At 52.6% G+C, this 24635-nt stretch overlaps 1 protein-coding gene across 1 annotated transcript; it reads right to left on the reverse strand.

Annotated features, from left to right (window-relative positions):
* Positions 1-10781: 10781 nt before the first annotated feature.
* Positions 10782-18888, reverse strand: Slc30a3 (solute carrier family 30 member 3). Its single transcript, XM_042696769.1, has 8 exons — positions 18797-18888; positions 15327-15508; positions 13850-13996; positions 13600-13753; positions 12965-13166; positions 12613-12718; positions 12076-12210; positions 10782-11097 (listed from the first exon to the last, which is right to left on the reverse strand). Exons 1-8 carry the CDS (start codon positions 18886-18888, stop codon positions 10952-10954), a joined length of 1164 nt encoding a protein of 387 aa, XP_042552703.1. The 3' UTR covers positions 10782-10951.
* Between the last annotated feature and the right edge of the window lie 5747 nt (positions 18889-24635).

A 24635-nucleotide genomic window follows, 5' to 3' on the forward strand; every position in this document is an offset into this window, starting at 1 on the left:
ATTAAACTGTCTTGACTGGCCTTGAGATGAAATCCTCCAGGCCAGCCTGCTAAGTAGCTAGCGTTATAGACGTAAGCCAACAACACCTAGCAGAAATCTGCTTTCTCCCAAAAGATTTGGTTTTTTTTTTTTTTTTTTTTTGGGTCCAGTCGTGGGGCTGAACTCTGGGCCTGGGCGCTGTCCCTCAGCTCTTCAGCTCAAGGCTAGCGCTCTACCACTAGAGCCACAGCGCCACTTCTGGCTTTTTTCTTTTTGTTTATGTGGTGCTGAGGAATCAAACCCAGGGCCTCAGGCATGCAAGGCAAGCGCTCTACCAAAAGATTTGACTTTGACACATTCAACACAAACACCACATGCAGTAAGAGTACAGGGAAATAAGATAATTCTCACCCTGATTTTTGAAATAGGTTTACTATGTAGTCAAGATTCACAATACAGCATCGTGCGTACTGGGATTATAGGTATGACCTAGTTTTTTGTTTGTTTTGTTTTTTTTTTGTCGGTCATGAGGCTTGAACTCGGCCTACACGCTGTCCCTCAGCTCTTCAGCTCAAGGTGAGTACTTTACCACTTGAGCCACAGCACCACTTCCAGTTTTCTGGAGATAAGAGTCTCACGGACTTTCCTGCCTGGGCTGGCTTTGAACTGCAATCCTCAGATCTCAGCCTCCTGGGTAGTTAGGATTACAGGTGTAAGATACCAGCACTCAGTTTGCCTTTTTTTTTTTTTTTTGGTCGGTCATGGGGCTTGAACTCTGGGCTTGGGCGCTATCCCTCAGCTCTTCAGCTCAAGGCAAACGCTCTACCTCTTGAGCCACAGTGTCACTCCGGTTTTCTAGTGGTTTATTGGAGATAAGAATCACAGACTTTTCTGCCCAGGCTGGCTTTCAACCGTGATCCTCAGATCTCAGCCTCCTGAGTAGCTAGGATTACAGGTATGAGCCACCTGCACCCGGCTTTGCCCTAGTTTTAACCTTGAGTTATAAAGCATCTAGACTTCTCAGCACCATTCAGGAAAAGGCTACTTTTGGGAGAGCTGGCATGTTAACAGAGATGGGAAGAAAAGAACTTTAAATATATATATAAACTTTGTGTAGGGCTGGGAATGTGGCTTAGGGGTAGAGTGCTTGCCTAGCATGCATGAAGCCTTGGGTTCAATTCTTCAGCACCACATAAACAGAAAAGGCCAGAAGTGGTGCTGTGGCCCAAGTGATAGCGTACCAGGCTTGAATAACAACAAAAAAAGATACTCAAGGACAATGCACAGGCCCAGAGTTCAAGCGCCAGGACTGGCAAAACAAGAATTTTATATATTCTTATTTAATCTCAAGCAACCTACAGCCAATTTTCAGATGTGTAGAGAGGTTAAAAGACAAACCATTAAGCCATCACCTGCTTGGCCTCAAACTCACCTTTTTATTTAAGAGGGAAAGATTAAGCTGGGCACTGGTGGCTCACACCTGTAATCCCAGCTACTCAGGAGGTTGAAAGCTGAGGATTGTTGTTCAAAGCCAGCCCAGGCAGAAAGAAAAGTCTGTGAGACATCTCCAACTACCCCCAAACCAGAAGTGGATCTATGGCTCAAAGTGGTAGAGCACTAGCCTCGAGAGCACAAAAGCTCAGGGACAGCACCCAAGCACAGAGTTCAAGACCCATGACTGATACACAAGAGAAGTCTGAGGGACTCCTATCTCCAATTAACCACCAAAAGGCCAGAAATAGAGCTGTGGCTCAAGCGGTAGAGTGGTAATCTTGAGCAAAGAAGCTTAGGACAGCACTCCAGGCCCTGGGTTCAAGTGCTAGGACCAGTGCAAAAAACAAAAATTATTTCTGGTCTCACATGCAACCCACATGACTGGGAGACAAGTCACGGGAATCTAAGCAGCTAGAAAAGGCTGGAGTATCACGTATTCAGAGGTGGAGAAGGCGTGGACCGGAGGATGTAGACTCATGTGCAGGCCTCCCCTCCCCTGGAGGATGGGGCTTGGTGGGTAATGAGTAATAGAGTAAACCACAAGGTTTGGATATCAATTCCAATACAAATACTAATCCATCATCTGCCCGCTGTTTGTTTAAAGAAGGGTGGGACTAGCCCTTTCAAGCCCTGCTCTTGGTTGGCTTTCCCTCAAATGCCAGAGGACTTGATAGGTTAGAAAATTGTGTGTGTGTATAAAGTTCTCCTTCAGAACGTGAATCTTCCAGCTAAAACCAAGCACAAGTCAAATTGTTTTGCCAAGTACTCTTACTGAATTCAATATCTCAAGCTTGCTGGCTGGTGCCCTTCCACTTGAACCATACCTCTAGGCAGGCTTTTTGTTGGTTATCTTTGAAGATGGTTCCTCACAGACTCTCCTGACTGAACTGTCTTTGAACCTCAGTTCTCTGGATCTCAGCCTTCTGAGTAGCTAGGACTTGTAGGTGTGAGCCGCCAGCTCCTCATCCTGTAGTTGAGAATTTGTGGGGGACCTGTCACACACGAAACCCCGCAACTTGGAACCGAGTCTCCGAGGCGCTGGGTAGAAGCAGTGTCTGCTGCAAGCAGCAGGCTCACTCTGTCAGTTGCTAAGTGGTGGGAGGTGTTCTGCTCTGCTCCTTTCTTTGGCTTTCCTAATTGTAACAGCTCTACATTGAGTAAAGTTTCCCCACAACTAGAAGTTAGATCTTATTACATGGGGGAATAAGATGAAAGAAGCTATTAGCAAAGAGTAAAAATACCTTTTTAATAAAACTCCTGTTGGAGCCTTTTCCACATCCATTGAGAAACAAATACTCTCCAAGTGATTGTCATTCACTACAGGAAATTGGTTCCTGGTATCTGGTGGAGTAAACCAAGATGGATTTGTTTTTTGTTTTTTCTTTTTTCTTTTTTCAAAACCAGCTGACTCCAATTAAGTGTCAGGCACTGATAAGTATGCAAACATCCCATTTGCTACTACAAGAACCTTTTACCTATCCCCACCCCACTCGAAGTGAAGTTCTAACGGTTTCTAATCACTGCAAAGTCATTTTCCCCAGCTGCCTTCTACCCTTGTGAGGGAGAAGCCCCCTCAAATGTCACTCTGTGGAGTTTGCTCCTACATACTATTCCACAGCTCTGACCGGCTATGAGCAAGTTGGTGTGCCCAAAGGCTGTAAGCTGAAGGGGAGAATGGAGAATTCCTAGCATAAACAGGAGCTGTCTCACTGCTGGGGGGAAGCAGAGGGTGAATTCAGGATAAAAGGAGCGCTCAGAGAAGGGAGTGGGGAGAGGAGCCATGATACTATGGGGGCCAGTTAGGAAGCTGTGAGCACAGTGCATGAGCTGAGAGGGTCTGGGTTAAGAAAAAAGCGGATGTCATGAAGTATTAAGGGAAGGGAAGAAAATTGTGGGGCCTTGAAAAAACAGAATATTGCCTTAGTCCTTTTTTCTTTGTCTTTTTGTTGTTCGTCATGGGGCTTGAACGCTGGGCCTGCGCGCTGTCCATGAGCTTCTCAAGGCAAATGCTCTACCACTTGAGCCATAGTGCCACTTCCAGTTTTCTGGTAGTTTATTGGAGCTAAGAATCTCAGGGACTTGGGCTGGGAAGGTGGCTCAGTGGTAGAATGCTTGCCTAGAATGCATAAGGCCCTGGGTTCGATTCCTCAGCACCACATAAGCAGAAAAGGTGCTGTGACTCAAGTGGTAGAGCACTTGCCTAGAGCTGAAGAGCTGAGGGACAGCGCCCAGGCCCAGAGTTCAGGCCCCATGGACAAAAAAAAAAAAAATCTCAGGGACTTTGCTGCCCTGGCTGACTCTGGACTGCAATCCTCAGATCTCAGCCTCCTGGGTAGCTAGGATTACAAGTGTGAGCCACCAGCGCCCAACTCTTAGTCCATTTTTCATTACTATAACAAAATACTTGATGCTGGGTGATTTTAGAAAGGTTTATTCAAGCTTAGTTCTGTGCAAGGCTTCTTGCTGGCAGAGTCCCAAAATGGCAGATGGCATCATATGACAAAAATACATGAAGCATACTTACATATAACTTCTAGTCTCTTCTATAAAAGCTCTAGGAGGGGCTGGGAATGTGGCTCAGTGATAGAGTGCTTGCCTTGCATGCATGAGGTCCTGGGTTCAATTCCTCAGCACCACATAAGCAGAAAAAGCCTGAAGTGGCGCTGTGGCTTAAGTGGTAGAGCACTAGCTTTGAGCTGAAGAGCTGAGGGACAGTGCCCAGGCCCAGAGTTTAGGCCCCACATCCGACAAAAAAAAGCTCTAGGACTCAATCTAGGGTTTTACCCTCTGTTATACTTCAGTAAGTATTATAGTTCAACAATATTAAGGAAACAAACACCATACTCAAATCAGGGCCACAACTGATGAAGACAGACCAGAGTAGGTGGGGCAGGGGAGGATAGATTGTTTGGGTGTGGCACTACCTGCCATGGGCTAGCCATGTGGAGATGGTACGAGTTAGAGCTGGAAGTGAAGGGGAACTAGGTGGCATTTATGTGTGATCACATTTGGGCTAGGAGAGCACAAATTCACTAGTGTATCTCTATACCTAGAATGGTGTATACATAGAGTATGTGTCAGGTCAGTTCACCAAAAGAATGGGAGCAAGAAGTGAGCAATGGCCGGGCCCTGGTGGCTCACGCCTATAATCCTAGCTACTCAGGAGGCTGAGATCTGAGGATCGCGGTTCAAAGCCAGCCCGGGCAGGAGAGACCGTGAGACTCCTACCTCCAATAAGCCACCAGAAAACCAGAAGTGGCGCTGTAGCTCAAGTGGTAGAGCGCTCGCCTTGAGCTGAAGAGCTGAGGGACAGCGCCCAGGCCCAGAGTTCAAGCCCCACTACCGACAAAAAAAAAAAGTGAGCAATGGTCTAAAGTCTGAATCTCAGAAAGGATGGACAATCAATTCACAAGAAAGTCCTCACGGTGCTGGGCACCGATGGTTCATGCCTGTAATCCTGGTTACTCAGGTGGCTGAGATCTGAGGATCGTGGTTCAAAGCCAGCCTGGGCAGGGAGGAGGGAGAACCACATTCTGTAGTGGAAGTGGAAGCCAGGACATTGCCACAGCAGTACCTTGTGGTGGGCATGGGCAGCAGGTCTGGGATTCCTGGAGGTCTGGTGTAGAAGCTGAAGTAATTTGCCAAGAGACAAAAACAAGAGATGCTGAAATTGCCTCATGAAAGCGGTGATAAATCCACAGGAGATTAGTAAAGTCACTAAGCAGGGCTCAAGGAGAAGCTGGGCCTTGCAAAGCCGTGGTGAGTCTGGGGGAGGTGGGGCCCAAAGCAGGCCCTTGGAAAGATGCATCACCCACCATGGATGGCCTTAGAATTCACTGCCATGAGAGGCACCTGCATAGTTAATAGTTGATGAGGTGGGCGGGGAGCATGTATGAAACAGGCTTGTTGGCCCTTGGTGGGAGCTGAGGGCAAATATGACATTGTATGGATTTCTCTTGATCGGACAGCTGGGGATGGGCCTTTGACTCCGTGTCCATCTGTCACCATCCTTCCATCCTTCCTTTCTTTACACAGCCCTCCCTCATTATGTGCTTTTACTAGGGGCTCAGGGCTAGAGGGAGAAGCTGGCCTTCCTTCAAGGATAGTTCCATCCACAGGGGAGTGAGTCCCCATTGTCACTGTACCTCCAAGAAGTCCTGAGTAGCCGAGTCCTGGGTCCAGCAAGTGGGTAGAATGGAAGGAAGCAGGAACAATCTCTAGGCACTTAATGGTCAGGAAAAAGCAAGTTCTCTGTTGCAGGATCTAAAATCTGCTTATTTTGGTCTGCCTGTCTTCCTCTTTCTCCTCCTCCCCTGCCCCCAACTCTCCCTCCTCTCTCCTGGTTTGAACTCAGAGCTTAAACCATGTCTCTAGCCCTCCTCTGACCTTTTAATTTCCTGGGTTTGGTTCCTTTTCAGTCCCTTCTAAATTTGTTAGCTCAAGCAGGGTGCCAGTGGCTTATGCCTATAATCTTAGCTACTCAGGAAGCTGGGATCTAAGGATCACAATTGAAGCCATCCTGGGCAGGAACGTGTGTGAGACTCTTACTCCCAATTAAATAAAATTTTTAAAAAGCTGGAAGTTGAGCTGTGGTTCAAGTGGTAGAGCGCTAGTCTTGAGCCACAAAGCTCAGGGATAATGCCCAAGTCCTGAGTTCAAGCCCCAGTATGGCATAAAAACAAAATAATCTTTCAAGGGTTTGGAAGTGTGGCTCAGTTGGTAGCATGCCAGCCAATGAATAAAAGTGTTAGATACACATTCCAGTCTGCCTCTCGAACAACAAAAAGACTCTCTTCACACAGGTGAATCACCTGAGTGATTCCAGACATGAGATTCCTGACTCCAGCGGCCTCTGCCACTGCCATAGCACTGGCCTCCAGAGGGCGCTGCTCTCCCAACAGTCTGGCTTGGGGCGGCCACACCGCCCCCTACAGACTAGTCTGCATTGAAGTCCCCTAAGGGGCGGAGGTGGTGCAGATGGCCTTATTAGCCCACTCTATGCTGCCCTTTGAGCCCACGGGCCTCTGAGGCTGGAGCCCCTCCTGTCAGATTCAGTGAAGCCTCTCCGGCCTCCTGCTGCTGAGCATCCCAGAAAGGAGAAAGCATCCCTGCTCCGTGCCCTGGTCCAGTCTCTGCAGCACAGGTTCTACACACTGCCAATCTGCCTGCTCCATCTGGTTCCCTGGTCTCCAGTCTGTCCCTCTTCTGAAGACTTCCAACTGCCAGACAACCCCAGATCTTTCCTCCTCTCTTCCCTTGCTTCCTGCTACCTTCCCATGACCCTCTCTGGATCGCAGGCTCCCTTCCTCCCTAGACACTCATCTGTATAAGGATCTGCCAGGGCTCTGATGAATGGACCCTCTCCTGCTTTTCTCCCTCTAGCCTCTCCTCACTCGCCTCTCCCCGACCGGGCATTTTATCTCTCAGGAAGTGCACACCATGGAAGGGACTTCCAGATAAGCAAATGGAGGGGATTGGTTGGGGATAACGGGAGGAGGAGGCAGCTCTGGAGAGATAAGGCTATCCTGGGCTCCCTTGGGAGGGAGAGGACATACCAGTGACTGAAAATGCTCCTAGTCCTCCCATCCTTCCCTGTCCCTAACAGAGGGTACCTAAAGGGTGGCAAGGTAGAGTGGCAAGGAAATAGGGCCAAGGACTTTTGTCAGTTGCAATCTCAATTCCGGAAGCATTGAACTACACGATGAAGGGCAGTAAAGCTCCATTGTCCCCATCTGGGGGGTGAACAGACTGCTGCCTGCCTCCCAGCACCTTGCACAAAAGTGTAAGCTCCATAATTATTGATTTTCTGTCCCTGCAGAGACACGGTGCTAAGCCATCTTGTTCCCCAGAAAGCTCTCCCTGCCTTCTGGAATTTGACCATAAAGCTAATGCTGGGTTTTTGTTTTTGTTTTTTACTATTATTGTTGTTGTTTTATACCAGTCCTGGGCACTGCCCCTTGAGCTTTTTCGCTCAAGCTAGGGGCTCTACCACTTGAATCACAGTTCCAGTTCACCTTTTGGTGGTTAATTGGAGATAAGAATCTTATGGACTTTTCTGCCTGGCTTGCTTGAACCTCAGATCTCAGCCTCTTGAGTAGCTAAGCCACTAGCATCCAGTTTAACATTTATATACACATACCAGGGCACATTGGCATGAAAGGCACCATGTAATTCCTGCCTTACCAATAGGAAAAATGAGACACAGGGAGGCTAAATTGACCAGAATCATCAAAAGGCCAGTATCAAAAGGGAGGGGGCTGGCCCTGGCAGCCCAGGACCGGAGGACCAGAGCAGCAGGTGGTTGAGGAACTGAGGAAGGTTGCAGAAATTTACCTTGGCGAGTGCTATCCAGGGCTGTGGGATGGGAGGCGGTTCTTGTCCCTTCTGTAGGTGAGTGACCTCTATGTGTCCTTCCTCTCAGTGAGCCTCAGAATTCTCTTCCTCACCTTATAGGGTGTAGGGGCAGTAGATGGACTAAATTCCTGGGTCTCTGCCCTGGGCATTGTTTCCTCCCGGGCACTGGACATCGAGGACAGCAGCAGCTTAAAGCTGCTCGAAGGGTGACCATTTTGTCTTCCTCTTTCCCACCCTCCTTTCCTCTCCTCCATTTCCACTCCCATCCCCTCCCCCACCCTGTCGCTAGGGGCCGTAATCAATGAGACGTAAAATGAGAATGTGTCAGGAACTAGCAAAGCTTGGAGAGCAGCTGGGGAAGCCTCTGCCTGCCTGCCTGCCTGCCTGAGTGGATGGACCCCTCAGCCCTCCACTCACAGCCAGCCCTGGCAGCAGGCACCAAGGGCCCAGCCTGGCCAGGCTCCCAGCTGGACACCAGTGAGGGAGTTTATTGTCAATGGACCCAAAAGCCTTTTTTTTTTTTTTTTTTAATGCCATGAAATCCATGTGGATTGCCATGAAAGATGTGTCCAGGATGCATGATGGTCATAAAAGCAGGTTACCTTATTGTTGGTATATACAGACAAAGCTGGGTGGATGAACCTTACTTGACACCTCTAGGGTAAAAGGGGAAACACTTTCCTTTTGTTTCCTTTTTTTCTTCCATCCTCCTTTCCTTATTTCTTCACTTTTTCTTCCTTTTTTTTTTTTTTTTGTCAGTCATGGGGCCTGAACTCGGCCTGGGCGCTGTCCCTCAGCTCTTCAGCTCAAGGCTAGCGCTCTACCACTTGAGCCACAGCACCACTTCCGGCCTTTTCTGTTTATGTGGTGCTGAGGAATTGAACCCAGGGCCTCATGCATTCGAGGCAAGCGCTCTACCACTGAGCCACCTTCCCAGCCCTCTTTTTTTATTTTTTGTAGCCTGGCTAGTTTGGAACTTCTGGTTCTACTGCCTTAGCCTCCTAAGTGCTAGGATTACAGACCTGTGTCATCATACTCAGCTCAGAAAACACTTTCATATATGTTTCTCCTTTGTTGGACCCACAAGCATATTGTTTCTATAATAAAAATTAAGAATAATTTTCTAGTAAAGATATTTCCACTGAGGAAAGCCTCATAGAAATATACACAGGCTGATGAAAATACCCAACCCAGCCTTAGGCTGGAATGATATCAATCCAGGGAGGAAAACCAGTAAACTGCGGATCCAAATTACTGTCTAAATTTTTTTTTTTAAGTATACTTTTATCAGAGATATGGGATGGTGGTCCATTCAAGAAGCAAGTTCTTTTTTTTTTTTTTGGGTCCAGTCGTGGGGCCTGAACTCTGGGCCTGGGCGTTGTCCCTCAGCTCTTCAGCTCAAGGCTAGCGCTCTACCACTTGAGCCACAGCGCCACTTCCGGTTTTTTCCTTTTTGCTTATGTGGTGCTGAGGAATCAAACCCAGGGCCTCATGTGTGTAAGGCAAGCACTCTACCACTGAGCCACCTTCCCAGCCCCAAGAAGCAAGTTCTTTTGTTTTGTTTTTGTCGGTCTTGGGGCTTGAACTCTGGGCCTGAGTGCTGTTCCTCAGCTCTTCAGCTCAAGGCTAGTGCTCTACCACTTGAGCTACAGTGCCACTTCTGGTTTTCTGGTGGTTTATTGGAGTTTCATGGACTTTTCCTGCCCAGGCTGGCTTTGAACCTGGATCCTCAGATCTCAGCTTCCTGAGTAGCTAGGATTACAGGTATGAGCCATTGGCACCCAGCTTCAAGAAGCAAGTTCTAAGCAAGCCTGGGTAATATATTGAGAACCCCTCTAATAGACATAACATCAAAACAAGACAGGTGTGACAGTGCACACCTATAATCTCAGCACTTGGAAGCAGATGCATGCAGATCCAGGGTTGTTAGTGAGTTTGAGACCTTCTTGAAGGGCCATGTAGTAAAATCATATCTCAAAAAAAAAATCAACCACTTCTTAGGATTTGTTAGACCAAATCTTTCCAAACCTATGATTTTTTAAGATAAGAGGGGATGAAGTGTAAAGAAGCCTTTGATATGAAGTTCACATGGCCGGCCAGGGTGCCTTGAGCGATGTGGTTCAACCCCCCTTCCCCAAAGGAAGCCAGGGTCCCTGTGATCGGCAAGACACTATCCTGGCTTGCTGGTTCCTTTAAGTGTGAATTGGGACCCATGATTTCTTGGCCACTTTCCTTCCAAATTGGATACAGGAGGACTTTCCCTGAACCAAGAGCCCAGGCTGGGAGATGCTGTGGAATGGGGGGGGGGGGGGGGCTCAGCTTCTATCTGAGGGCAGGGAGGTGGCGGGCCAGAAGCTGTGTGAGGGAGTCTGATGGTTCCCAAATCCCAAATGACCCCCCTCCAGAGGAGTCACATGGGGCCGAGGTGCAGTTAGACACAAGTTTATTGGTGGAGCTGCAGAGAGTCCTCCCTCTCCCTTGGATAGCAGAAGGCACAGCACCAACAGAGGGATGGACAGACAGACCTCCAGACACACACATGGATGGAGCAGACTCGAGCCACCAGAGCACAGCCACACAGGCACAGAGACACATAGGCCACAGCACCAAGAAACACACACACACACACACACACATACATACATGCGCGTGCGCGCACAAAATCACAGGGCTAAGACACATGGACAAAGTGCAAGCTTGGGGCCTCTGCATAGACAGAGTGAGGACCACGTGGGGAGGGGGCCCCTGCTGACCTCCCCAGGCATAGGCACACCAACAGTACACAGACAGGCGGATGCCCCCAGCCAGCCAGCCGGACACAGGGATTGCACAGAAATGACGTGCTTGGCTCTTACAGCCATGGAGAGCAAGGACCGTGGGGAGCGAGAATGCAGGGGCTTCCACACACCCTAGCCCCCTGAACTGCTCACTCCTGCCCCACTCCCCCTGCACACTTTAGTCTTACCCACTGGGGCTGGCGCTGGGGGACGGGGTTGGCAAGTGGGAGAGGGAGGAGGATGGGGGACGGGCTCGGCTCAAGTCCCTTCTCTGTGATCAGAGAGGAAGGTGCTGAGAGTCCAGGGCTGAGCCTGGGCCTGGCAGTGGGGCGAGGGTGGGGTGCGGCTCAGGCGCGGGGCTCCTGGCAGCGCAGGCAGTGGTCCATCGAAGGGTGGTATTGCTCAACCTGCAGGGTACAGCTGGAGAATCCAAAGCGGGAGTAGAGGCGGGAGGAGGCCTCAGCCAGGACAGCTTCAGGGTCAGCCGTGGAGTCTGTGGGAGAGTGATAAGGGCAGCCTCAGTCCTTGGGGAGTTGGGCACAGGCAGGAACTGCGATAAGGTTGGAGGGAAGGCCCAGGGGCTGCACAGCTTCAAAGCTGGGCATGAATGGGGTGCCTGCCTGCCTCTCCGTGTTGTATGAACAGCGTAGAATTGTCGAGGAAAATGTCAGATAGACTCACCCCTAATGGGCCATGCTGACACACCCCCCTGTTCCCAGCCTCCAATTCTCTCCTGCCTCAAAGCATCAATATACAGATAGATGCTCCCGCAGCCCAGCCACTCAGCTTTCCAGGATAATCCAGATGTAAAATCTGCCACCCCACTGTCCTTCCAGAGTTGCCGTCAAGTATCCCTCAAGCTATGATATTTTTGGCATCCAAATTGCATGCCTTTGATTGCTTCTTGCATCTGGAAGAAACTAAAAAATCCTTTGTCAGCTCATGAGTCACCATATATATTTTTAATAGTTGAATCATAATGTAGTTATAATTTTATATTCAGACTTTTTTCCCTTCGCAGTATACCATAAACATTTCCCCTAGTTGCCACACACACTTTCATCATTGTCATTGTAAGTAGCTATGATACCTCACTTAGTGGAGATGCCCTGAGTGACCTACTATGCCGTCAATCTTTTAAATATGCTTGGTTCTCTATGCTACTGCAGAGGATAAAACCTCCCCTAAACAGTGTCCAAGCCCTCCTTGTCTGAGGGGTGTGTGTGAGGGGATAATGGTGTGTGGGGGGGAGATATCATGAAGAACAAAACAGCCAGGTATGGTAACATATGCCTATAATAGGTGCCAGAGCTTGGGAGGTTCACACAGGGGGATCATGAGTTCCAGGCCAGCCTTGGCTACTCAGTGAGACCTTGTCTCAAAAGAAAAAGAAAAGCAATCCCAGTGATTGAGGCTACTGCGACCTGCGGGGGGTGAGGGGACGGTTCTGCTGGAAGCAGTGTGGACTCACCAATGGCCAGATGTGCAGTGGCAATATGGTAACTGAGTGTCAGGGCCCACAGACGCAGCTCATGGGTTGCTCGGACTCCTGGCACCGACAGCAGTGTGTCCCGTACAGGTTCAAATCCTATGCAGCGGGGGGCACCTGAAACCAGCACCTGTCATGTCTTAACTGCCAGGGCTCCATTTCCCTGTCCTGGGGCTTGAACTCAGGGCCTGGGCACTGTCCCTGAGCTTCTTTTGCTCAAGGCTAGCACTCTACCACTTGAGCCACAGTGCCACTTCTGGCTTTTTCAGTGTATGTGGTAGTGGGAAATTGAACCCAGGGCTTCATGCATGCTAGGCAAGCACTCTACCACTCAGCCACACTCCCAGCCCTCCATTTCCCATTCTGTACCCACCCACCTAGCTGACCTTTATGGCCTACTCTATGTCCCAGTTACCCTTCCAGCAACAGGACTACATTCTTGAGAGAAGAGGAAGGGGCCCGGTGCTAGCTGGGGTCCAAGAGGGCTCCAAGAGTGGGGAGCAGTGGTGTCAAATTCACCTTCCATGAGGATGTGAAGAACATCTCGGAGAGTGGGGGTCGTGGATCCAAGGGCACAGACAGAGAAGAAGAAGGTGCTGATGGGGTCGGCGGCCTTGTATTGAGGCTGTAGAGAAAGAGACCCCGCCCACCCAGCCCAGGGACCAGGCTTCAGAGGGACACCTCAAGACATCCTGACAAACAGGAAGGCTTTGAAAACCCTGGGGAAAGGAAAAGGAACATGACCCAGAGCAGGCAGATGCCTGGGGAGCGGCGGCGAGGGGAGAGAGGCTGAGGGTCCGGAAGGTGGGGAAAAGAACGAGGGATGGGACAGGAAGGCTGAGGAGGTTGAGGCAGGCCTCCATAACAGTACCTTGAAGTAGATGAGGATGGCAGCTGCCAGAACCCCAAGACTCTGCAGGAGGTCCCCCAGCACGTGCACAAAGGCCGCCCGGACACTGGTGTTCCTCCCCAAGGACGAGGGGTCTGCAGATCCCTCTTCCAGAGGTGCATATCCAGCCCCCCTAGGCCCATGGCTGTGATGGGGGGTAGCTTGGTGCAGCACAAAGGCCATGCTGAGGGGGAAACAGAGCAGCTCTGCCAAGCCTGCTCCTGGCTTCCTCTCACCTCCTCCATCCCTCATCTCCACCCGCTTCTCAGCCCAGGAAGAGAACAGCACTGTCTGGGAGCACAAATGATGAAACTTGGGATGCCATGGGCATGGATTCAGATCCTGGCTTCTGCTTAACTAGCTATATGATTCAGGCAAGTTGCCTGATTCCTACTAGGATCTTTTACAGCAATAATTGCAAGGCTTAACTGAGATCATACCGATGAAGTTCTCTCCCACCTCCCCCAGGGAGCTGGTACACAACTGTCTGCTGCGTGAACTGAAGTTATTTCTCTTAGCCTCTTCTCAGTAGAGCAAAGACAGGGAAACCCTGGTGTGTCTGGAAGATGACCTGAATCCTGAACCCCACAGGGTGTGGGCTCCACACAGGAACGTACATAAGATTGGCACAGACTGCAACACTGGCAGTCAGCAGCATGGCATTGCCCTCGATGTGGTAGTCGCTGTGCAGCAGGCGGACGAAGGCCAGGTACAGGAGGACGCCAGTGACCAGCCAGAGGGAGAAGACAGAGGCCAAGGCCCCCAGAGTCTCTGCAGGGAAAGACAAGCTGTCAGAACCCCATTCTGCAGCCTGAGAGGCATCCTTCGGCAAGAGGAGGGGGGCACACAGTCATTGAGGTCCCTTACCTGAGCGGTGCCAACCATAGGTCATGGTGCGGGTGGCTGGCCGGGTAGAAAGCCAAAGGGAGAAGAGGCTGCCCAACATGCTGGCCACATCTGCCAGCAAGTGAGCTGCATCGGACATGATGGCCAGGCTATGCGCCATATACCCACCTGCAAGGGCAAAATGAGGTACAGTGGCTCCATGTGCTGTACGCGCACAAGCATGGAAAACAGATGAGGAAACTATGCCAAAGTGACAATGTGGCTTTCCTAGGTATAGGGATCACAGGTGGCTATTTTCTTCTTTTCACTTGTCAACAATATATGAGCCTTGGCCACATAAAGCCTGAGAAATCATTTGATAGACAATAGGTTGGCTTCCCACAGCTCATCTGACTATATTAGTAATTTTGTATGGCCTATAAATGATGTTATAATAGCCAAATACTCCTTCAGTGACATATTTTATCTTCATAATAAAAAAAATAGGGGGCTGGGAAGGTGGTTCAGTGGTAGAATGCATACCTCACAGGCGTGAGGTCCTGAGTTCAATTCCTCAGCACCACATAAACAGAAAAAGCCAGAAGTGGTGCTGTGGCTCAACTGGTAGAGCACTAGCCTTGAGCTGAAGAGCTGAAGGACAGTGCCCAGGCCCAGAGTTCAAGCCACACCTCCGACAAAAAAAAAGAAAAGAAAAGAAAATAGGGTGGTTTTTTGTGTGTGCACTGGGGTCGAACTCAGAACTTTGTACTTGCTTGACAGGCACTTTGCCACTTGCCTGTAGCCCATGCTTTAGTTGTGTGTGTGTGTGTGTGTGTGTGTGTGTGTGTGTATGTGTGTGTGTGTGTGTGTGTGTGCGCACGCGTGCATGCATCTGTGCACTATTCCTGAGCATTTCTGCTCAAAGCTTGTGCTGTACCACTTAAGCCACAGCTCTACTTCTGGCTTTTTGGTGGTGAATTAGAGATAAGACTCTCACAAACTTTCCTACCCCCCGCAGCTGGCTTTAAGCCACAGTTCTTAGGTTTCAGGCCTCTCAAGTAGCTAGGATTTCAAGCATGAGCCACTGGTGCATGGCTTTTGGTTTTTCAATAGGGTCTTGTGTTAAACCTGGGCTGGCCTGGACAGCAGCCTTCCTATTTATTTTTCCTGTGCGGCTGGGAGGCTGTGTGTGAAGCATTAATAAGCTTTGTATTGGATGAGATGGAGGAGGGATCCAACTGTGATCCTCCCAAATAGCTAAGCCTACAGGCATGAGCCACTGCTCCCATCATGAAAATGGGGTTCTTAAAAGACCAGTTCACACAGAGAGGTAAGCCCTGGCCCCCCAGCCTGGCACTGACTTACTCAAAATCCCCCGTGGGGTTCTGTTCTCACTGTTTCCCACTTTGTGAGTCCTGGGTACTCACCGCCCCTCCTCACCACCCACCTTTTGGACTTTCAATCCAAGAACCTGAGGACTTCACAGAGCATGAGTTTGGAGGGCTACTCTCCAACTTACCCACCACCTCCCCGGTCATGAAAAGGATGCACACGGCAGAGGCAGCGTACAGCTGCTTCCTCGCGTGTTGCCTCTCAGGAGTGAGGCCTGACTGTGGTAACGGGTTCCTGTGGCAGCGGTGGTTGGCCATTCCCTCAGGCTTGGGTCCGTCAGGAAGGGGCTCTGAGGGTTCTGTGAAGAGACTGAGGCAGGCAACTCAGTCAACCTAGGGCAGGATCCACAGGCTGCCCTGCTGGCTCCCAGGTCCTCAGTCCCTGGGGCTGGACTCAGCAGACAGGCTTGTGTCTCACTGCTGCCCTAGGCCCAGTACACCCAGAGCCTTGTGAGTACACTGAAGCCAAAGGAATAGTTGAAATCCTGGTCTCCCTTTTTCTTCCTTCCATACATAGAGCCACAGAACCATATAGCTGGAAAGAAGCTTACAACAGTGTAGGTTAATATTTTAATAAGTATGAGGCCTAGCTAGGGAGAGCATTCATGGGAGCAATGCCGCTGGGGTAGTGGTTGGTGCAGCCCAGCCCAGAGCCCAACCAAATTAATGCGCTATGATAGGCGCCGCAAGGAATACAAAATGAGCGGGATCCTGATCTCAGAGACTTCTCAGTGAACAGAACAAATGTGATCCCAAACACTATGACACACAGCACAAGGCAGACATGGCCACTGGAATAGTTACAGGGTTCTAGATATGTTCTCATGAGGAAATCCAGGACCAGCTGGAGGAGGTAACCTAAGAAGGGCCCTAAAGAACAAGAGCTTTGACAGAGACACTGAATAGTGCCAGGCGAAGGAAATCGAAGGGATGGCAGTGCTTAAGTGTGAAGTAACTCAACACAGGAACCTGCCTTCGCGTGCCTTGCTCCTAGCCCCCCTCCACCAGCCTCCACTCCCAGACGCTGCCCCCTTCGCCCCTAGATATACATACAGCTCAAGTGCCCCTTTGGAGAGGGGTGTGCTGCCAGAGTGATGGGTCTAGCCTGGAATCCTAGCACCTGGGAGGGAGGCTGAGGCAGGAGGATCTTGAGTTTAAGGCCAGCCTGGCACGCAGAGCAAGACCCTGGCTCCATCAAACAAACTAAACTAAATAGAGAGTGGAATGTTGGGACCCAAAAAGTCTGAGGATGGAAGTGGCAGGAGCACTGGACTTGGAGTCTGCCACATATCAACTGAACCTCAGCCTGACCAGAAGCACCTGGTGGTGGCCTCTTCACTGCCTGGTGTCATAAGCCTTGCTTGACAAATGGGAGAGGCTGTCAGAGTCCAGGCTCAGTGACTGAGTTTGAGATCTGGCTTCATTTTTACCACCACCTCCACCGCCCATCCTGAACCCCAGCAAGTATAGAACTTTCCACAGAATAGAGGACTAAGCAGAAAGGACAGAACCGAAACAGTCACAGAGGTGTGACAAGACTACCTACCAGGGAAAAATGATGGCTCCAGATAGAAATGGAATCAGAGCAGTAAAGTTGGGTTCGGGGGAGCTGGAGCTTCTTGGTTTGAGAAAGCTCTGCTAGGTGGGTAAACTGAGGCTTGAAGGAGGTAGAGCATTTGGTGATTGTGGGGAAATTTTCTTGCAGGTAGATTGATTTCTGGAATGTCAAAAAGCCCTTTCTAAGACTTCCATTTGCACCTATGTGTCTATTTCTAGGGAGATGTGGAGATAAGGGGGGGCCGTGCCCATCTTCTTACATCTCAAGAAGTGTGCCAGGCATTGTACATACAAGAAAGCCCTGTCTAGTGGTAGAGACCGATGTGTAATAGAGGACTTCTGTCAGGGAGAGGCAGTGCTGGGATTTGTGATAAACAAATTACTTTAGGGCATAGGGGAAGGAGTGACCAACTCTGGTGAGGGAGAAGAGGACTTCAGAGAAGAGCTGAGCCTATATGGAGAAGGCTGCTCCCGACATAGTGGACCATGTCAAGGTTTGCGGCTTGGAGTTTACATGAGGTGCTAGGGGAGGGCAGAAAGGAAAGGCAGATGCACCGAGAGGACCTTGCTGTTGGCACAGAGAGAGGAGATGGGGAGGGGGGAGGTCTAGAACAGACTCACCCAGGTGCTGGCTAGACCACGCAGGTGCAGTGTTAGAGGAGGGGCAGGTAAGTAGCCAGCCTCTGGGGAAATCCTGCGGGATTTGGTGACTAATGGTCATATGAGAATGAAAATGGGCTAAGAGATGGAGATGCGTTCAGAAGAGCAAACCGAGGCTGGGGGTTTCGGGGGGCAGGAGCCACAGAAGTCTTCCCTGGTCTTGTAAGACAACGGCACAAATCAGTCATCAAGGTAGGTGCCCATCAACAGGCTGATGGCTCCTTTTTGTTGGAATAAATTGGGTACTAAAGAGGCCTCCCCGCTGGGGTAGGTGTGTGGCTACATTGTGTTGAGCAGGCCGGCTATTTCCTCTCCCCAGTTCTCTGAAATTCCCAACAAACGACAAGCAATATTGGGGGGGGGGGGGCGGGTGGAGAGAAGGGGGCCTCTGGCAAGGGAGAAGGGACCGATGAAAGTCAAGGGGCTGCGGAGGCCATGCCAGGGCCACGGCGGCCGCCGCCCCCGCAGCTGCCCGGCCCACCTCTGCAGTGCCCTGCAGAAAGCATCTTCCCTCCCTTCTGCTCCCCCCACACCCCCAGATTTAAGGTCCCCTCCCTGAGAAAGAGCTGGAAACGCACAGAAGACCATGGCAGAGACAAAGGGAGAGGGGCCCCGAGGAAAACCGAAAGGCAGGGAGAGATCGGGGATAACAAGACAGCGGGGGGTCCCTGATCAAATTCTGGGGACACCCGGACGGACAGCCAACAGACAAAATGGCTAAGCAGAGGTGTCTGGGGGAGGGCCGGGACGGCGGATCCCCGGGCGGCGGGCGGCGGGCGGCGGGCGCGGGAGGCCGGCAGGGTGCGGAGGTGGTTCCGGCCGCCCCCGGCCCGCTGTCCCCGCGCTCGGCGCCTCATTTCACACCTCGCCGCCCCCGGCCCCGTCTGTGCGGAGCCGGGAATACCCCCGCCGCCCAGCCCACACCTGCTCCTTTTCTGCCACCCCCTCGCTTCCCGCCGCCCGGCCCGGGCCCAGCTCCGTCCCCGTGCGCGTAACTGGCCACGGCTGGAGGGCGCGCCCCAGCCGCGCGTGGGGCCGGCAGGCCCGCGGGGGCTCCCGGGCTCCGGGGTCCCGGGGTCCCGGCACTGCGGACCTCGCGGCTCCCGGCCCGAGCTGTGGCCCCACGACGGAGCGGAGCGACAGCTGCTCCCGGGGAAGTCGGACGCGGCGGGGGCCACGGAGGAGTCCCGAGGCTTGGGGCGCGGGCCGAGGAGAAAACGGGGTGATCGAGGGGAGGCGGAGGGGCTGGGCTGGAGGGTCGGCTGGGGGAATGGCGGGGGTGGGGAAGGAAGCGGGGCTGCGAACCCAGGGAGACAACCACATGGACGGGCCGCGGGTTGCGGAGGCCCGGTCTGTCTGGCTGTCTGTCCGTCTGTCCTACCTTTTCAAGCGCAGGGCGCCGGCGCCTCCGCGGTCCCGGGGGCTCACCAGGCGCGTGGTCTCCGACTGCCCCGGCGTGGGAGAAGGCTCCATGTCACCGCTCCCCCCTCCGACCGTCTAGGCCCCACCGAGGGAAGGGAGAGGCTGGGCCGGCCCCGCGCCAGCCGGACCCCCAGATTCCCCGGAGGCTTCGGGGACACCCGAATGGAGGGAACCGCGGCGGCTGGGGCGCGCCGAGTCCCAACTGCGGATCCCGCGGCTGCTGGAGCCCCGCCCTGTGTGGGGCGACTCCCCAAGCCCCGCCCCTAGGCTCCCCCTTCTTCCCCCCCACCAGCCCTCAAGGCCCGCCCCCCTGCCCAAGTCCCGCTCCGCCCCCCCTCCCCGCTAGTGTCAGGTGGGGACCTGGTTTTAGAGGACGCCCCATCTCCCCAGCGCCCCCCCACAAGCCCGCCTGCCTCCGCCCCAGGCCCCGCCCACCGGCCCCGAGCCAAACTCCGCACACCGGGGGACCCCTAGGACCAGTCCCCTCCCACCTCCCCCCACGCGGGGCACCACCCGGTCATTCCGGCCCCCAACTTGGAGGCAGGCAGAAGCAAGCCCTGAGCTGTCTGCAGAGGATCGGGAGGAACGTGGGGTGAGCGGGGCCGAGTCGGGAGAACGCCGAGGACCCCGGGGTGGGACCGCCCGGGCCGCACGCGGTTGCCAAGCACTGGGCCGCGAATCACCATGGGTTTCATGCGAGGACTCGGGGCGGCAGGGCTTCCTGCTCTCTCTCCTTCAGTCCGTTATTGCCCCTACTTTTCAGATGAGTAAACCGAGTCCCAGAAGAAGCGTCCAAGGGCATGCAGCACGGCGGATAAAGGGTCAGGACTGCCCCCCCCCCCCATGCCGTTTCCCCCCAGGTCAGGTCAGAGGGCCGAAATGGCCACCGAAGACCGGGGCGGCTCTCCATCCTGTGGCTGAGAGGCCGGGACGGCAGACGGGGCGGGGGGGGGGGGGCATCGCCCCTGCTCTGCTGCTTGGGTCTCCCGACAGTGCGGGATTCCTATCTCCACGCTGTGGCACCTTGGGGGGCGGGGGGGGGGCAGGAAAGCCCGGAGGAGGAGGGACTTACAGCAAAGTCGGTGTGGAAGCTGGGTCGAAGCTTCAAATGCGCGGTGCTCTCTGCCCGTGGCCCCCGCCGCCACTGTGGAACGAAAAGGGGGTGGGGAGTGAATCGAGCACGCGGAGCTGTGACAGTCTGCGAGGAGGAGGGTCGGGAGGAGGGGGGGGAGGCCGAGGAGGGAGGGAGCCAGCCTTTAGGGAGCCCAGGCCAGAAACCCCGTCAACCTCATCCTTCAGAACACCGTGAGCGGCCTGGCGGTCCACACCGCCCTCCGCACACCGTGACCGCACGCGCACCTCCAGAAAACCCCAAGCAACAACCCCCCCCCCCCGCACGTGCCGCGGAGGGAGGCTGGGAGTGATGGGGTTAAGCCGGGAGAGCTTCGCGGAGGAGGTGAGGCTCCTAAAACGGATTAGGCAGGCGGGGCTCGGGGCTGGCTGCTCTCGGGCTCCGCACCCGGGTTGGCCAGGGTTTGCGGGTGGCGGGTGAGAAGGAACGCGCGGCGGGCGGCGCAGAGGAAAGGGACCGAAAACCTGAAGCCGGCGTCTGTGCGCCCTTGGCGCCCGGCCCGGGGGCCACAGCCAGCGCTGCGCGCCGCTCCAAGGCTCACCCCAAGGCCCACGCGGGGCAAGGGAGCCGGGCGAGGGGAGCCTTCGCCCCCCGCCCCACTTCCCCTAGTGGTGTGGGGCTGGAGGGGCCTCGGCGCGGGTGGCAGAAAGGCAGTTGGAGGCGGTGAGGGGGAGAAGCCACTGGCCAAGGTGACCTTGTTGACCCAGGTCAGAGCCGGAGTAGAACTCGTGTCTCTCCCGTCTCTGGCTGGCTATGCCCAGACCCGGGCTCCTCGCCGACCATTTGCTACGCTGGCCACCTGGCCTGGGGCTTCCCTTCATTTGGAGAGTCGGGAAGCGGGGGGGAGGGGAGGGATGCCATGCCGGTGGCCCGCCCGCCCGCCCGCCCCGGGAGGTCCTGAGCTGAGCACCGCTGCTCCTCGCGCACCCGCACCCGCTTCGGAGGATGACGACAAGGGGGGGGGGACAACAATGGCTTCCTCCGGGATTTCCCTTTCTGGGCAGCCCGCGGAGAGCGGCCCGACTGCCCGGGAGGGGGCGCCGGCGCCCGCACGTGCCCGCGGGCTGGGTGGACCACGGCTGGCTCCGCCCGGGCCCGGCTGCTCACTGAGCTGCCTCCCTGAGCCCAGGGCGCCGCGCTGGAAAACCAACAGTTGCCTCCGCTCGGCAATCTCTGTTAAGAAAAGCTTGGCAGCAGAACAGGTGCTTGCGCCTAGTTCTCCAAGAGCCACCGGTGGCCGGGCAAAAATGTTACAAAGGTCTTCTCCCCAAATGCCAGGCCCAAGGGAGTCGTGCTGTACCCGGAGAGGAGCTAGGATCACCCCCCTCCCCCAGGGGTGTTAGAAAGGCCAGCCCAGGGTTGGTGCCTTGTATATTGTACATTCCTGTAGTCTTGCAACAACTAATCATTCAGAATTTACTCAACACTTAACTCCCTTCCCAACAGCCTGCCAGCTTAGCTCGGGATTGGAGAGGCACCAGATGGACACCAGCCTTCCTCTCTTGACTCTTCTGTGCTCCTTCATTACTGACTTACTAGAATCGCCCCTAGTATCAGTCTTGCCTAGGGTGAGTCATAAGGCTGTTCTTAGTCCCCAAAAGCATGATGGAGGTAGGAAGTGCTGGATTTCCCTGGAAGGACAGGTCAGTGCATGCAGCCAGGGGGGCCTCTGCCAGACCAGGCCACAGAGGTTGCAGGGGGGCCCAAGTTGAAAGTTCCTATTGGACCAGTTCACATAGGGAGAGCACAGGAAAGCAGAGCCTAGTGCAGAGATTCAGATTTGAATTAGGCTTACAGCCATTAGGCAATAAACAAACAAACAAAATTCGAAATTAAAAAGAATAGTGAGAGGGCTGAGCTGAAGGGGACTGACAATGTGGAGGTGCAAATTCCATTCTATTCCCCTTTCAATGTCACCTCCCTAAGCCTCTCCCAACATCCCCCAGCCTGGGAAGAGCCCTCCCGCATCCTCTTCAGACTTCTTGTACTTATCTGATCACAGCAGGCCCCTCACTGTCCAATTCATTTGTTTGTCTCCACATCAGAGCTCCCTGGGTCCCCAGCACCCTACTAGGGGGCTTTAATTAAGTCATTCTGGAGAGAAGGAGCTGGTGGTCAGAGTGGAAGCAGCATGGAAGAGGCAGGATTTTATTTGGCAATAAAGGCAATAACAAAGAGCTGAAGCTGACATGTCCCTGCGGTGGGGGACTGGAACACTACTTTCTCTTTCTCAGCAGTTACTATGCTACACTTGTGATTTGAAAATTATGTTCCTTAGGTTTTCCTCTTAGTTCACTGTCTGCTTAGTTTCAGTCTCCTTTTCTGGGCATTGTCATCATCTCCTCAATCTTTTAATACTGGGTTAGCCCAACCAGGGCTTGATCACTTTTTCCTCTTCTCTCTCTACACTCACTCCCATAGAACTATCATCCTTCTTGTCTTGTCTTTTTTTTGGGGGGGGTGGGGGAGTACTGTTGGGGTTTGAACTCAGAACCTCAGGCTTGCTAAGTCAGGCATTATTGGATTGGGAAAACAGGGAGAAGACTTGAGAAGCTACAGCAACAACCAGGAAGACAGATGGTGGTCGTTTGGACAAGGGTTTGCTGACAGATTGGGTGTGAGTCAAGGATGACCCCAAGGTTTCTGGTCTGATCAACTGAAGTTGAAGTTACCACATTCTTACACAGGCCGACTACAGAAAAGGCTAAGCCATGCCTCCAACCCTTTTAGGTCTGGTTGGTTTTTTAAATTACATTTTATTATCTTTAAGTAGTTACACAGTGCTCTGGTTATCTGGTTATGTGTCCTGCCAGGACACATACCTGAGCTGAGATCTGCCTGTGTTAGGCTTCCCACCTCAGCCTGAGATCATAGGTTTATGCCACCTATGGAACAGCCTCCTTCTGTGTAGATGGAGTCTCTTGGATTTGTCTGTCTGGCCTGGCCTCTAACCATGATCCTCCCAATCTCAACCTCCCAAGCAGCTAGGATCACAGATGTGAGCCATCAGTATCCAGCTCAATTCTTCCTGCCTTTCTTTCCTTCTTTCTTTCTTTTCTTTCCTTCTTTCCTTTCTTTTCTTTCCTTCTTTCCTTTCTTTCCTTTCTTGTCTGTCTGTCTTTCTTGTCAGTCATGGGGCTTGAACTCTGGGCCTGGGTACTGTCCCTGAGCTTTTTCAGCTTAAGGCTAGTGCTCTACCACTTGAGCCACAGTGCCACTTCTAGTTCTCTGGTGGTTAATTAGAGATAAGAGTCTCATGGATATTCCTGCCCAAGCAGGAACTATGATCCTCAGATCTCAGCCTCCTTAGTAGCTAGGATTACGGCATGAGCCACCAGCACCTGGCTCCTAGCTCCTTTAAATACTTTCAAGTAACAGCAGGAAGCAGTGCTTGCTGAATCTGGATGTTAGTTGGGTGTAGTTGTTTTTTTTGGGGGGGGGGGGTGAGGAAGGATCCAAGAGACTTTTCTCTTGATTTGGGCATGTGTTTTAAATTTAATAGGATAAAAAACAAAAGGTGTTTGTGAATGATGATTCTCAGAACTCTCACTTGGGCTCCAAACTCATTTACCCCAAGGCTACTTTGGTGTCCTCTCTTGAGTGTCTAAAAGGCAAGCATCACAAGCTTTTAAAGGCCAAACCTGTTCTGATCCTCACTGCATCTCACACCTCTTCCCGCTGCAGCCCATCTATGTCAGAACATGGCAATTCCATCCTTATATGATCAGCCCAGAAATCTTAGGGTCATCCTTGACTCATATCCAATCTGTCAGCAAACCCTTGTCCAAACCACCACCATCTGTCTCCTTGATTGTTGGGTTTTATATTTATATTTTTTGTGCCATTAATAGGAGCTTGAACTTAGGGCCTGGGCATTGTCTCTGAACTTTTTTGCTCAAAGCTGGCACTCTACCTCCTGAGCCACAGCTCCACTTTCAGCTTTTTTTTTTTTGAGTCCGGTCGTGGGGCCTGAACTCTGGGCCTGGGCGCTGTCCCTCAGCTCTTCAGCTCAAGGCTAGCACTCTACCACTTGAGCCACAACACCACTTCCAGCTTTTTTCTGCTTATATGGTGCTGAGGAATTGAACCCAGGGCCTCATGCATGCAAGGCAAGCGCTCTACCACTGAGCCACCTTCCCAGCCCCGACTTTCAGCTTTTTGATAGTTAACTGGAGATAAGTCTCACAGAGTTTCCTGTGGCAGGAACCATGGATCCTCAGATCTCGGCCTCCTGAGTCGCTGTTATTACAGGTGTGAGCCACCAGCGCCCAGCTTTGTCAGCCTAGTTGTTTCTGTAGCCTCTCAGGTGTTGTTCTTGTTGTTTCTACCCGTATGCACCTACAGTCTACTTCAAATCCAATAGCGAGGCAATATAGTCTAACTTCAGAATACCAGCCAAAATCCTTCTTATGACACACAAGTCCGCACATCAGTCTCATTTCATAGTCTCCTCATCTTTCTCCTTAGCTACTCTGGCCTTCCTTCCAGTTCTATCACTCTACAGTGTGCCAGGCATGCTCCTGCCCCAGGGCTTTTGCATTTGCTCATATCTCTAACTGTAATGGACTACGCCAGATGTGCTTATAACCTATATTCTCAGTTGAGTCTTGTCTTAGATAATACCTTTGGGCTCTCTTATCCTTTAAAACTGCTCTTCTCTTCATAG

Source organism: Dipodomys spectabilis, unplaced genomic scaffold, assembly GCF_019054845.1.
Source record: "Dipodomys spectabilis isolate Male_0828 unplaced genomic scaffold, ASM1905484v1 ptg000210l, whole genome shotgun sequence".
Classification (NCBI taxonomy): Eukaryota; Metazoa; Chordata; class Mammalia; order Rodentia; family Heteromyidae; genus Dipodomys; species Dipodomys spectabilis.